Source organism: Syngnathus floridae, chromosome 16, assembly GCF_059516105.1.
Source record: "Syngnathus floridae isolate MCC-2025c chromosome 16, RoL_Sflo_1.0, whole genome shotgun sequence".
In the NCBI taxonomy this organism is placed as follows: Eukaryota; Metazoa; Chordata; class Actinopteri; order Syngnathiformes; family Syngnathidae; genus Syngnathus; species Syngnathus floridae.
In genome coordinates this window covers 10,285,363-10,300,636 of record NC_142428.1, presented here as the reverse complement: position 1 = coordinate 10,300,636, position 15,274 = coordinate 10,285,363, and the positions used below count along the sequence as shown (strand labels likewise).

Here is a 15,274-nt window from a genome sequence, read left to right as displayed (position 1 = left end):
AAACTCCTCCTGAAAATACTCCTGGTGAGGCTGAGAAATAAAATAAGACCAGAGATCTCAGAAGCACAATTTGGTTTTGTTGCTGATAAAGGAACAATAAATGCCATATTCACAATGACCATGATAATAGAAAGGTGTATAGAAATGCAAAATGATATCTACCTTTGCTTCATTGACTACTCTAAGGCCTTCGACAAAGTGAGGCATGTAGAACTATTCCAAATTCTGAACAAACTGGATATTGATGGCAAGGACCTTACAATATTGAGCAACCTCTACTGGAAACAGACAGCCACTGTGAGAATAGATGGCGTGTATAGTGAAGAAACTCCAATCAGGTGGGGTGAGACAGGGATGTGTCCTATCCCCAGACCTCTTCAATTTATACAGTGAAATGATTCTAAGGAACATCGAAGACATGAGAGGAATATGGCTGGGCGGACACAATATCAACAATCTAAGATACGCTGACGATATTGTTCTAATGGCACAGTCAGAACAGACCCTCCAAGAGATACTGAATACTGTTGTGGAGGCAAGTGAAAGGAAAGGACTGGCTCTAAATATATCAAAAACGGAAAGCATGACGATCTCAAAAAAGCCTATAGCACCAACATGCAAACTACAAAGTGATGGCGCACAGGTAAAACAAGTCAACAAGTTCAAATATCTGGGCTATTCCATTACATCAGACGGGAATTGCATATCAGAGGTACAAAAACACATTGCCATAGCGAAAGTCACATTTAAACAGCTGTCCCCAGTCATGACCAACAGAAACATCAAAACTACAACCAAATTCAGAATACTAAAGGCATATGTATGGTCGGTTCTCTTGTATGGATCCGAATGCTGGACAATCGACAGCAGCATAAGGAAAAAACTAGAGGCAACAGAGATGTGGTTCCTCAGAAGAATTCTGAAGATATCATGGAAGGAAAAACGGACAAATCAGGAGGTCCTCGAAATGATGAATATGAAAAGATCACTCCTCAATACAGTACGAAAAAGACAGATGAAATTCTTTGGGCACATCTACAGAACAAAGGGAATAGAACATCTCATCGCAACAGCAAAGATTGAGGGAAAAAGAAGCAGAGGACGCAAACGACAAATGTATGTGAACAGCCTCAATGAATGGGCAACTCCTAAAGAGCTAACAAACAACCAGTTGTTTGTCACCCAACCATGAAAGCTTCGGATGACAGAGAAGAATGGAGGGCCATGGCCGTCAATGCCTGTTCCAGGCAAGACACTTGATGATGATGATGATGATATATTAAGTTAACAAGTGGAAATTATGTGACAAAATCAGCGCCAAAATGCTGCCAAAAATAAGACAGATGTTGTCGCATCACTGCTGCCAGTGAGTTAGGTTCACAGAGGCAAGCCGATTTCCGTACTCACAGCTTAACTAATTTTGCCTTGAGATGCGCCAAAAGATGCCGTCGCGGCGGGCGGGTGAATGCTCGCGAGTCGCCGAGGCCAACGTTCCCCAGCCAGCTGGCCGGCTGTTTCCATCCCCCCCAATATATATAAAAAAAAAAATTCTCAACGGATTTACACGATTCACGAAAATGATACTTTCGACAGAAAAAAAACACGTAAATCCGCGGATCCGCAGAAAATTCTCATCCCTGCAATCATGATTGTTTTTCATGATCAATGGGTTATTGATGACAATGCTCAAGATTTCCTTGATTTTAAATTCGAAAGGCCAATTTTGTCTTGAAAGCCACATATGAGCGTGGAATTCAATTGTTGTTCCAAAGTGCAATGCCAAAATAGCAGCGATGCATGTCGTGATGTGAAAAAGTTGGAAAAACTTGTTATAAGGAGAAGATTCCATCAGTCGGCCAACGACCCCCCTCTGAGCAAACACACTCTATTCGGCAAGTCGTCTCCTTTCATGGTGGCCCCGCCCCCCCGCTGGCAGCCAAATTAGAGCAGAAAGCCTCGGGTTGGAGCCCGGACGACTTAATCTGTTTTCATCACCATCTCATCCCTTCATCTTCAGCCTGATGAGACAGGAAGTCACGTTACGTCCATGTCGCCGCCGCTGCGGATTACTTTGCCTCTGACCAAGAATAGCAATGATGTCACATGCGCCACTGATGATGTCATGGTGAATCTCAATGTCGTCGTGATGTCAAAGTGTACGTTCGTGTCATATCGCAGTGGGAATCGTCCACGTGAGTCACGCGGACGTGTAGGATGTCAACAATTTTGTTGTTGGAAGTCGCTCTGTCAATAAAGTTTACCTGTGGACTCTCTCGCTGGCGTCACGCTCTGCCTCCTGGGAGAGTCGAAGCTCCGCCTCCACACTATGCTTGTCCTCGGTGAGCTGCTGTAGCTGAGCCAGAAGGGGTGGAGCCCGGGAGTGGCCATCATCATCATCGGGGGGCGGAGCTTTTGCGAGTTGCTCGAACCTAAAAGGTGGCAAGCCAATCTGCGTTACAGCGCCCTCTACAGGCTGACGTTTTCCACCTGACAAATGACTCACCTGTGATTGGCTTGCATTAACTCCGCCTCCAGGCGTCCCCTGTCGTCCAAGGCCGCGTCTCGCTCCCGCTGAAGTTTGATCAGCTCTTCCTGATTGGACGAAAGCCAAAGCAACCATCAGCCTTCACTCGGGCCACTCCATTTGTTGACTTGAATTTTGCTGACCTCAGCAAAGGCGTTAAACACCGACGCTTGGCAAATAACGTGACCTTGCTTAGCAAAAGTTGATCTGGATTCCGAGACGGCGTCATTAAGACGCTCATTACATATGCACGCAATCACAGCGTTTGACTTTGACATCCACAGCATTCCACTTCACACACGAGCACACACACACGGGGCTTGCTAATGAAGCTGCATGAATGAAACACTTGCCATGTCCACCGTGTGTAGGAGCCTCCTATTTCCTCAACGTAGTGCCTCGTTTCCTAGGCGGCGGGTTGCCAGTTTGTAGCAGCCGTGTCACTTGGGACAGGAAGTGAGCAGCCACCCCCCCCCCCCCGCCCCCCCCCCCCCCCCCGCCACCCCCCAGTCTCCAAAGCTAATGACCTCCCCCCCACCCGTCACGAAGAGGAAGGAAACGGAGGGTCAGTGTGTGTCTTCTCCAGCAGAGTCAGACGAGCGTCTTCAAACGACGAAGCGCTCATTAATCAGCCCAATATGCAAATGAAGTGGCAGGCACGCCGGTGAGCCGACCTTTAATGTGTTGTCTGAAGGTCACGCCTCGGCCGTTAGGCAAAGGAGAAAGCAAGTGCAGCACCCGATGCCACTTTAATGTGACTGACCATCGACTTTGCGCAACAAATGACTTGCGAGATGAGAGAAAAATGTCAAACAATTGACAATTAAATGATTATGTTCTTAATCAGCCTGACTTAAAAAATTACCAGACCCAAAGGGACCGGCGACAAGCCCCACAGACGACATCCGAAATGTACTCGGATGAATAACTTTGACGGATGACTTGTGGAAGAATGCAACGATTTGGAAGACGCGAAGAGCTCAAAGGCGGAGTTGAACAAAAGGCTTGAGCGTGGCAAAAGGCAACGGCGACTTTCATATCATCTGTTGGCCGGCTGCTGATCGAACGTCAGCTGTCAAATTAAAAACGTCTCCAGGCACTAATTCCCCCCCCCCCCCCCCCCGCCCCCCCACATTAAGCGCTACATTAATAACAACACGCCACATAAAACAGATGGAAGACTGCGAGCTGAGCGCTCTGGCCAGAAGACAACTGGAAAGAAAAGCTACCAAAATGCAGCACGGGTCACGTGCGACCATGACGACTGTTGTGTGTCTTGCGTGTGCGTACCTTGCTCGGCCTCTGCTCTCGCTCCCGCACGACTTCCTGCTGCAGCCGTCGACACTGCGGACCAGTCAAAGAGTGACGTTGACATCTGAGCGAGCATTTGAGTTTTGACAAGAAAACACGAGTTCCCTGTTGTGGGATTCCTCAAGGTTGCGTGCTATGACATCAAACCATTGGCTCAAACAAGCAAGCTAAACAATCAATCTTGACAAATGAATTCAATGAGAAATACAACCCCTGAAACAAGTGACAATCAAAACAGCTCGACCAAAAGATTGCTATGATTTTAATCATCGATTACTTTTGTGAAATACAGTTCAGTAGGTTGTATTTAACTTTTGATTTTTTATTTTGCCACGGTGCTTATGTTCAAGCCGCGCATGACGTTAGCGACGCTAATCGATAAGAAAGCTTTTTGCTGAACACATTTCAATGTTTGTCTTCATGCTGGCACGTGGAGAGCAAAGTATGTTTCAAAGTAGTGTTGAAAGCTGGACAGACTTAAAAAAAATCAAAAACAAGCGGGTCATTGTGGAGGCGGGGAATGGAACCGGCAACCTGGCGGCAGCTGCACACATTTAATAAGCTTGTAATGACCTGATATTAGCTCAATAAAGGCTTGGGGGTGGGGGTGGCATAGCACCCCCTTGGCTGCCCCCCCGCCCCCTTTTCTAATATTTTTCACAAGTCCCGGCAGCGGCGTCCGATAATCCCTGAGAGATGAGGAGAGGGAACGAGGGACGGCGAGCAGCGGGGGGGAGGAGAGGAATCCTCCAGCATGGAGTGCTCGCTCTCTTCTCCTCCGCCGGGGATTACGCTTGCTTTGAAACATATTTCAGGTGGCGGGCGGGGCAGCATTAAGGTGTTACTGTGGAGGGTGGTGTTAACGCCAAGGGGTGGGGTGTTAAAAGATGGCGCGTTGCCGACACCAGCGGGACTTAACGGGAGTGGAATGGCGGCGGGTTAATGGTGGCAGCAACAGAGAAGGAGGCGGGGCCGGGATGGACCAACATGGCGCTCTACGTCACGCAGAAACGTCTCATCGCTTCCAGAAAGATTGGAGAAACAAATTGAGATTGACAAAAACAAACGGCGTCGCTAAATCCAAAATTAAAGGCACATTAACAGAATACGATAAAGACGAAAAGTTTTTAAAAAAAGTAAGACGATTGAGCTGTCACCGATATTGCGAGCGTTTTTGAAAAAGACATCGGCTGAGAAGTTGTAAGCAAGACGGATATTTCCCTCAAAATGTCAAGAAAGGAACGGCGCTTTCTAATTCTGCTAATTTGTCATTTCGACTCCGATTGTAGCAGAGTCTCAAGAAGGTTCAAATCTCGACAACGTCGGCAGTGAAACAGTCAAACACTGACTTGTCAAGTCCATACGACGGCACAGGCAACTGATGAGCCTTTGCTTGCTCGCACCTTTCAGGTAAAAGGCTCGGAAGAAAGGATTCGGTTGCTTTGAGTCATCTGGGCCGTCAACAGTCAACACGACGTAGTGGCGCTGTATGCAAATATTGGGCGAGGCACGGCACCGTCCCGATGACAAACACGGGAGACAAACAAAGGATGTGAGGCAGACCTTGGCGAGCGAGCCGTCTCGCTGCTCCATGACAGCCTCCATCTCCTGTGCGGCCATGTGGCGCCGGCGCTGCGTGGCCAGCCGCACGTGATCCACCAGGGCCCGACCCAAGTGGGCCACTTCCTGCGCCGAGACCGCCTGACAAACGCGACCCAGGAGCTCCTCCGCTTTCTGCAAGTAGACGACAAGCATGGCTTGCATCAGCGACTTCAGGACGAAGCAAAATGTGGAAGAAGAAGACGACGACATTACCAAGTCACTATCGCCGAGGGCCGGGCCTTCACTCGCATCGGACCTACGCACACACACAAGAGCAAAGGCATGATGGGATGGCGGTTACGTGGAAAGCGGTTCAGCTCTTAGAACTTCTTGCAAGACTACAAAGAATCAAACCAATAGTGCAAACGGCGTCAATCAAACCATGGTTTCGACAACTGATAGGAGTCAAGAAGGAACAAATCGCACAGGTCTGGCAGGTTGTTGCTAGTTTTGGGTGTTTGTTTCTTGGCTGTTGTCCGATATTGTCAATAGCTCTCAGTCAAACGTCCTCGTTTACGGCTTGCTTTCTACAATTCGTTTTTTTTTTCCTCCCACAGGTTTGTGTGCATCTGCCCCGGTTCTTGCAGGTTTCTCATCCGACCTCGAGGGCCTTTTTGCTACGCGTACGTTTTCGGCAGTTCGGCCGGCGAAAGATTGTGATCCGCCGTCCTCCTCCAGGGAAGTTCTTCATTGAGCCCGCTGCTGTTTTGCTGTAATAAACTGTAATAAGATGGTCGACGCGGTGCTGCTCTGCGGGGAACAGCAGGTAATGAAAGACCAGCCGCCTCCAATAAAGCTCCTCTAACACCGCGCTTACAGCTCGGCAGCTCGCCTCGCGCTGCACACGCGCACGCGTTGGCACCCGCTCAGCCGCCATTACTCGGATCAAGAGTGCGAGCAACAATTAAGTCTTCATCTTGGAAAAAGTTGTTGTGCGTCAAATTGCCGACAAACAATTTGACAGAAACATTTTTCAGAGCTGTCACACAAAAACTACACACACGCAGATACTGATACTGTACACACGCAGAGATGTACGCACGCACACACACGCACGCACGCACGCAAGTACGCACGCACGCACACACATAGCCCTGACAGATGGAACATGATCGTCCATATTCGCTCCCTCATAAAAGGATTGCGGCCGCCATATCAATCACCCCTCATCCTGGGCTGGAGGGAATTTTGTGCGCGTTTGTGTGTGTCAGAGGTGTGTGCGAGGGGGGTGGGGTGGGGTTTAATCTCTAATTAGGTTTGCGTGTCTATTTGGCAGCTCCTCGGCTGACGAGAGCTCATTTCACAGCTTTTGAACAAGAATTGGCAGCGCCGTGAAAAAAAACCCAACAAAAAAACAAATTAGAATATCAAAGTGGCAAACTGACTTTCTTATGCTAAAAAAATATATATATTTTGGAAAGAATTGGATTTTGATGGGCACCCATGTCAATCACATAGGACTGACATCCACAAGCTAAGCTAACAATGCATTTTTTGAACTAAACTAAAATGATTTCTTGTCTCAATCAGAGAGAGATTTTGAAATCGAGAAGTGTAGCACTAAATGACAGGACTGGCATTTGTGTGCGTGCTTACTTCGCAGCCTGCTGCAGTCGGGCCACATGGCGTAAAGCCTCATCTCGCTCCTGATTGGCCAGCAGGACTCGTGACATCATGGCCTCGTCTCTGTCCTTGCGAGCGCTCAACAACTGTTCCAAGAAGTCTGACGTGGACACAAAAGCTATGGATTGCAGAGGACACGTCAGGACATGGTTTTAGTTTAGCGGAGCGGCAATCACCTGAAGGTCCTTCCCAGTCTTTAGCCTGGTTGGTGTCGGCCATCAGCTCCGCCTCCTTGCTCTGGAGCTCCTCCTCCTTCAGGCTCAGTCGCTCCAGCAGCTGCAATTAAAGTTCAAGGATGTTGATGGAGGCAGAGTTTGGTTTCGACGGACGTAGAGTCGTGTGTTAGTGAAGTCGGGGCCTCACGGGCACCGAGTTAGTTGTTGTTGGAGGCGGGCTTAGGCGCTTCGGAGGTGCTCGATGCTCGTTGCTTGTTCAAACCTTCTTGTTGGCGTCCCTCAGTGCATCCAGCTCTCGGAGTAGCAGAGACATCTTCCTGTCCGCGTCTGGAGGCGGGGCTTGACCGTAGGCTGCTCTGTGGCCAATGGCGGCGTCTCGATGGCCGCTGGGGAATGTGACAGCGCGAGTCAGCGATGACGAGACGTCGTTGGCTATGATGCCGGCCCGCTCACGTGTGGTGAGCCTTTCGGCTCTTGTTAGCATCCTGTTAGCCTCCGACCTGCTCACCGGCGTCCCAAAAAGACACCAGGCGGCGCATCGCAGCAGCGCCGTCGTCTTCAATAATAGCGGCAGCATCCATGTTCTCATAACACCTTAAAGGTCAGCCCGCTGCTTCGCGGCGTAATAAAGCGGATAAATAAAATTGCTGTTGTGCTAATTGAGTGTTTCTAATATCAAGTGTTTCTAGTCTAACGTTGACTTGTCCTATTTCGGGTGTGTGGCTCATCAGATCTCTAGTTTAATAGGTCACAGCGCAAAGAAGAAAGTTTAATCAAACGTCTAGCCCAGTGGCAAGCTTCAACATGATGGTGTCGCTCTGCTGTGATGCTGTCATTCTTTGGATTGGGTAGGTCCTTTCCCATAATGCATCTCTCTGGCCTCCACTCAGAGGCAACATGGACGGCTTAGCAGCCCATCTCACTTGACCTTTGCTAGCGCTCAACCTTTGCTAGCGCTCGACCTTTGATCACCTGTTGACAAGCAGCCCTCGTGTTGTCGGACCGCCAGGACCCTCGCAGATCTCTAGACCTGTCGGAAAGAGTCCACCGGCTAACAAGTCCGCCTCCATGACTGCCGACGTTCTGGAGGACACCAAGCCAGATGTCCTATCGTGGGTAGGAAGGGTGGGGCTAGTAGCAGGAGCCTCCTGAGGGAGCTGGAGGACTGAGACCAAAACAAGAGAAAGATGGACAAAGATGCTGAAAATATTTTGGCAAAAGTTTTCTTACCCACAAGCTTGTCAGATGGTTCTGCACCGAGGACAGGATTCAGCGGATGCTGGCCGGGTGAAGGAAGTCACTGCCGCAGTTCCTCGTTCACGTGAGGCTTATCTGACAACGTGGAAGACATATCAGCAATGATTGTGTGTAAATTAAGTCAGCAAACCTTGTCCCTGGTCTTTATTAAAAAAAAGTTGGCCAACCAATTTGGTTCTAGTTTAGTGTCTGATCCAAGTCTTAGATATGATTCCGACCCGGGTACCGGTCTCGCCTGTGGTTATTGTAGTGACTTTGACAGCGAGTGGGGGGTAATGAGGAGGGGGAACACGTTGTGGACTTTTCAGTCACTTTGAAAGTGTCCGTGCGGCGTGCGCAGGTCCGTGATTAATGTTTCCTCGGGCTGGCGGCGTATGTTTAAATCCTTCTAAATGAGCGTTCACGCTTCACACTCGCTTTGAAGTCTTGTCAAAGATGGAAAAATTAGCGGAAAAAAGGGGCAACGCAAAGGCCAATCGGGGGTCCAATCTGCAGGAGCCAATGAAGAGCCGGCGGGGGTGCCGCCCCCCTCCCCCCTCCTGGCGTAATAGAAACTAAAGTCCATTAATTTTTTAAGCTTGATTAATAGATTTTGTGCAGCGGCGGTGGCGGCGCAGGAAGTTTGCTGTGTTTTCCAGCTGACTGCATGAATATTAATGACAGTGTGGAGCTGATTAAATAAGCTTCAGCTCAAATCCAACACAATCCAGCTCTGATCTTTCCCGCCGCGTTGCCGCCGCCCGGAATTTCCATTCCGACAGGACGGCAAGAACGGCGCACACAATAAACACGCGTGAGCACGCGCTCATCGGCAAACACCACAGCAGACATCCGCTTTCACTCCACAAAAAAAGCATGGCGGATGATGGATCGCCGATTGGCAATGCGATGTCGACGGTGCGCGCAACACATCGACGGAGGTACCGCATGACGTGACGTGGAAAACACGTTCTCGAAAAATTGCACGAAACCGGAGCTTGTCAAACTTTTGGCACAAAGTATTACAGTCATTACCCAACGATCATTCAGCACAATTACTGATGTTACCGAAAACATTGCAATACTTTTCAACAAAAAATATTAAAATATTTTCATGCATAATAAACTCAATCCATTAATTATAAAAAATAAAAGTAATTCCAATTTACAAAGGGCTAACTAGATCAATATATTACATGCCTGTATTCCTCAAAATTGAAGATCAAAATGTTAAAATGCACGCAGACACGCACGCACGCACGAACGCGCGCGCGCGCGCACGCACGCACACACACACACACACACACACAAACACACACAAACCCTCGCTAACAATTCAGTCCAGCCAAACAGATATGAGGCAGCCTTCTCGACGATACAAATCCAAGGGTGTGTGTGCGTGTGTGTGTTTGTGGTGGACCACCCAGGCTGCAGATTAAAAGCTTCACATGACCCCCCATTCAGTCTTATGCTTTTCATTATATTTATCTGTGTGTGTGTGCGTGTGTGTACATGTGTATGTGTGTGTAGAGCACTTTGATCGATATGTGTGGTGATTGACAATCCACACTGTATGCATTTGTATGGATGGATTTAATATTTGATCAGGTCATTGGGAACGACACTGCTGCCATGAAAACTGATCATTATGGTTGACAGTAAAATCATCTTAACTGACAGCATATAAAAAACAAGGGAGAGGTTTTCTTATCCAAATAAAATCTATCTCTATTATGTGTGTGAATATACCGTAATTTTTGGACTATAAGTCGCACCGGAGTATAAGTCGCACCAGCCATAAAATACACAATACAGTGAAAAAAAACATATATAAGTCACACCAGAGTATAAGTCGCACTTTTGGGGCAAATTTATTTGTCAAAATCCAACACCAAGAACAGACATGAACCAGCAACAACAGGCTAAACGATACGGTATGCTAACGTGACATATACACAAACGAGGAGCTGAGAACGGGCCTGAGTATCATTCAGATTTATTACAATAAGTATTACATAAATAACACGTTTATCTAACCATCTGTGTCACTCCAATTCATTAAATCCATCGATCGTCCTTTATGTAAACAATGTCGCGCATGCGCCACATATGCGCTGCTGACGTCGGACTCGTAAGTTGCATTTCTAATTATTCCACAGACCCATATAACGATATATAAAGTATATTTCAAATAACTATCATATAATAACAATATTATCAAACCATCTGTGTCACTCCTAATCATTAAATCCATCGATCAAATTCCTCGTCCTTTATGTGAACAACGCCGCGTGCACGCCGCACAGATCTAGTATACAACTATATTGTCGCGTTAACAAAGTACCAGGAAACACGTGGGTTTGGTAAACGGCTCTTTATTTAACAAAACAAGAGTTCTGAACTGTAACGATAAAAACATATACAAGTTGCTACACGAAATAAAATATATCAAATAACTATAACATAAATACGTTTTTCAAACCTTGTGTCACTCCAAATCATTAAATCCTTCAAACGTGGGGCCCTTCGTCATCTTCGTCATCCCGTGATAGAATCCTTTGTCCTTATGTAAACAACCGCCGCGCTGCTGACGTCACTTGCAGGTCAAATGACAGTAATCCCTTGCTACATCGCGGTTCGTTTATCGCGGTTTCACTACATCACGGATTTTTGAATTTTGAAAATTTGCGAAAAAATTCACATATAAGTCGCTCCTGAGTATAAGTCGCCCCCCCCACCCAAATTATGAAAAAGAAAAGCGACTTAGGGTGTTTTCACACCTAGACCCTTTTAAAAGAACCGAACTCAGACCTCTTTAATTGGACCAAAAAGTGGACCAAGAGGAAACGAACTCAGTTCTTTTTGTGTTCACATTGTGAGTGTGTTTCAAAGAGGACCGAGTTCTCTTTCTGGTTCAGTTCAGCCTTGATGGGGCCTCAGTCCTCTTTCTGTTCACATTAGGTCCTCTAGAGCTCTCACACTCCCACTGCACTGCATTCTGGGTAGTTTTTGATATTCCCTGACTCCCTACTTCTTCGCATTTTATCTCGAGTAGCTAAATACTTTAGTTTTTTCACTTTTATTCTGCATTGTATAGAAGTTCTATCAAAACCGGCTGCTTTCATTCTCAGAAAATTCCTGAAATACTTTCGCATTACGGTGGGTCGTAGATAGTTGTGATTTAATGCTGTCGTCGTTCCAAATTTCCAAAAGACATTCTGTTTTGTCTCCTCCCCAAACTATGCCCCGTCCAGGTGCCGTGGCAGAACTTTGAACGGCACATGCTTCTCTACGTTTACTATTAGAACCACGGTCACGACCACGACTTGCTGCTGCCATACTTTGGATTCTCTGTTCTCTACAGTTTTGTTTTTGCGCCTGCAGTCACGTGACCAATCTACGGCAAGCCAAGGAGGTTACAATACAATGCAAAAAGGCGAAGTGAACCCAGTGCGCTTTGTGTTCACAATGCACAGATTAGATGAACCGTACCGTTGACTTTTTAGTGAACCGTACTGAGACCATCTCAGGAGGTGGTCTCAGTACGGTTTGTTTTAAAGGGGTCTGAGTACGGTTGGAGCGTTCACATATGAGCAAAAAATGCTGAGTCATCGATCTAAGTTCGCTTCGAGGGCTAAAAGGGACCAAGTGTGAAAACACCCTTATAGTCCGACAAACAAGGTCTGCGTCAGGTGCTGGGGAACCAGAGCACCCTGATGAAAAATGGGCTACTGGAACAAGACACAAATGGGCGAGATGCGAGAATAAGGATCTTTTGGAATGCTACTACTCCAGCAACCCGAGCGAGAGGGGTTACATGCGGAGAATGCGGGAACAATGGCAACTTCGATACCCACAGTCAACACTACGGGCCAAGCAACTAGTAGCTCAATGTTCCAATATCCATAAACGGCACCTGCTATCACAGCTCGAGATTGATGAGTTACAAAACAAATGCCATAGCGAAGGTCAACCAGAGCACCAGGTCAGAGACGAGTTAAATCCATGTACAAGTCCAGAGGTTGGGTACGAAACCCCAATAAGCATAATCAAGCTGAATGAGGCAGCAACTGACCTGAAGAAGAAGATCATGGCGAGAATGAATGCTCGGGAACCTAGATACACACTGCAGAGGCTAAGTGAAGTACCCTCAGAAAGTCTTCTAGAAGATGTGAATGCAGCTCTGACAACAATTCCTACGGCTACCATCACTGAAACCAATGAGCTGATATACGCCTCAGCAGCAGTGATCCTAGAAAGTCTTGGCTACAAGAAGAATGACCATATGCGACCACAACAGTGCCCACCATGGAAGAGAAGGCTGGAGGCCAAAATCAAGATAGCACGGAGAGAAGTGAGCCAAATGACAGAGGCCCAGAAAGGTGCAATGAAAAAGCAAGTTACCAAGAAATACAGACAGATGCCCATACCTGAAGCACTCGAAACTGCCAAACAAATACTCCAAACCTTGGCCAGCTGCCTAAAGAGGTACACAAGAGAGAATGAAGCCAGACGAATAAACAGGTTGTTCACAACACAACCAGCGAAAGTATACGCTCAGTGGCAGAGGAATAATAGCAGAGCAGACCCACCAAGGCTGGAAACTGAACAGTACTGGAAGGATATATGGGAGCGGGAGGCATCACATAAGAAGGATGCACAGTGGCTGGTGGCTCTGAGAAAGGACCACAGCAAGCTCCCTGAACAGAACCCAGTAACCATCACAGTGGCAGACATCCAGAGAAGAGTCTCAGGAATGAAAAACTGGACAGCACCAGGCCCTGACATGATCCACAGCTACTGGCTCAAGAAACTTACAACTCTCCATGAGCGCCTGGCAGCACAAATGAACCAGCTGCTAAGGGATGGGACTCACCCTGAATGGCTAACCCAAGGGCGTACGATCCTGATCCAGAAGGATCCTTCAAAGGGCACAGTCCCATCCAACTACCAGCCAATCACCTGCCTCTCCACAACATGGAAGCTGATGTCGGGCATAATATCAGATAAGATCAGCGGGCACATGGATCAATACATGAGCACTGCTCAGAAAGGGATTGGTAAAAATACCAGAGGAGCAAAACATCAACTCCTGGTGGATAGAACAGTCACCCAAGACTGCAGAACCAGACGTGCCAACCTGAGCACTACTTGGATTGATTACAAGAAAGTATATGACTCAATGCCACATACTTGGATCACTGAATGCTTGAGGCTGTACAAAATCAATGGGACTCTGAGAACCTTCATCGCCAACTCGATGAAAACCACACTTGAAGCCAATGGCAAGCCACTTGCACACGTGACCATCAAATGTGGTATATACCAAGGAGACGCTCTGTCCCCAATGCTGTTCTGTATAGGACTGAACCCCCTCAGCCAAATAATCAACAAGAAGGGCTATGGCTACCAACTCAGGAATGGGGGCACCATCAGCCACCTCCTCTACATGGATGACATAAAGCTGTACGCTAAGAACGAGCGGGACATTGACTCCCTGATCCACACTACCAGGATCTACAGTTCTGACATCGGAATGTCAGTTGGACTTGAGAAATGTGGCCGCATGGTGACTAAAAGAGGAAAGGTAATCCACACAGAGGGGGTCTCACTCCCAGAAGGAACAATAGCAGACATCGAGGACAGCTACAAATACCTTGGAATTCCACAGGCAAATGGCAACCTTGACGAGGAAACAAGGAAAGCAGCCACAGCCAAATACCTCCATCGAGTAAGGTAAGTCCTAAGAAGTCAGCTCAACGGCAAGAACAAGTCCCTAGCCATTAACAGCTACGCCCTACCAGTAATCAGATACCCTGCAGGAATCATACGGTGGCCAAAGGAGGATATACAGCAAGATGCTGGCAGGTAAAGCATACACGGAGCGCCATAACCAAGTAGCTGGAATAGTGTACAGGAACATCTGTGCAGAGTATGGACTGGAAGTCCCAAGATCCAAGTGGGAAACACCTCCAAAGGTGGTAAAGAATGACCAAGCCAAGATCCTCTGGGACTTCCAGATCCAGACAGACAGAATGGTAATGGCGAACCAACCGGGACATTGTGGTGGTGGACAAAGAGCAGAGGAAAGCCGTTGTGGTTGACATAGCCATCCCAAATGATGGTAACATTAGGAAAAAGGAACATGAGAAACTTGAGAAATATCAAGGGCTCAGAGAAGAGCTGGAGAAGGCCTGGAGAGTGAAGACTTCAGTTATACCTGTGGTCATTGGAGCACTAGGCTGCAGTAACCCCCAAACTGGAGGAGTGGCTGAAACAGATCCCAGGAAAAACATCTGACATCTCAGTCCAGAAAAGTGCAGTACTAGGAACAGCAAAGATACTGCGTAGAACCCTCAAGCTCCCATGCCTCTGGTAGAGGACCCGAGCTTGAAGGGAAAAAGAGACCACCCACGGGGGGTGAGGAGTTAATTTTATATATATATATATATGTGTATATATATATATATATATATATATATATATATACACACACACATATACGTGTATGTGTGTGTGTGTGTGTGTGTACACACACACACACACACACACATATATAACCGTAGACACACAAAAACACACATGCGCGCGCGCAAACCTCTATATGTATCTGAATGTGTAGTCCTATTTTTAACGTGTACATTTCCTTTGTGGAGTCGTGTAAAGAGACACAGTGCCACTCAGTGGACAAACCCACTCTGATATGTTTAGCACGTGTGTGCGCGCGTGTGCGGGGAGTGTGCTGCGGACCTCAAATGTGCTGGGTTGTTGTCAAGTCCGTCTGTGCACGTGTTGTGCAGCT

At 47.4% G+C, this 15,274-nt stretch overlaps 1 protein-coding gene across 1 annotated transcript in view; it reads right to left on the bottom strand.

Moving 5' to 3' along the window:
• The window catches only part of LOC148385666 (mirror-image polydactyly gene 1 protein-like), a 32,370-nt gene that overhangs the window by 6,098 nt on the left and 10,998 nt on the right, over positions 1-15,274 (bottom strand). Inside the window, 10 exon segments of the mRNA XM_088399967.1 lie at positions 2,262-2,429; positions 2,504-2,592; positions 3,815-3,868; positions 5,399-5,569; positions 5,651-5,693; positions 7,034-7,160; positions 7,237-7,336; positions 7,499-7,622; positions 8,209-8,401; positions 8,467-8,568. Of these exon segments, the coding sequence (XP_088256093.1) occupies positions 2,262-2,429; positions 2,504-2,592; positions 3,815-3,868; positions 5,399-5,569; positions 5,651-5,693; positions 7,034-7,160; positions 7,237-7,336; positions 7,499-7,622; positions 8,209-8,401; positions 8,467-8,568 (1,171 nt within the window).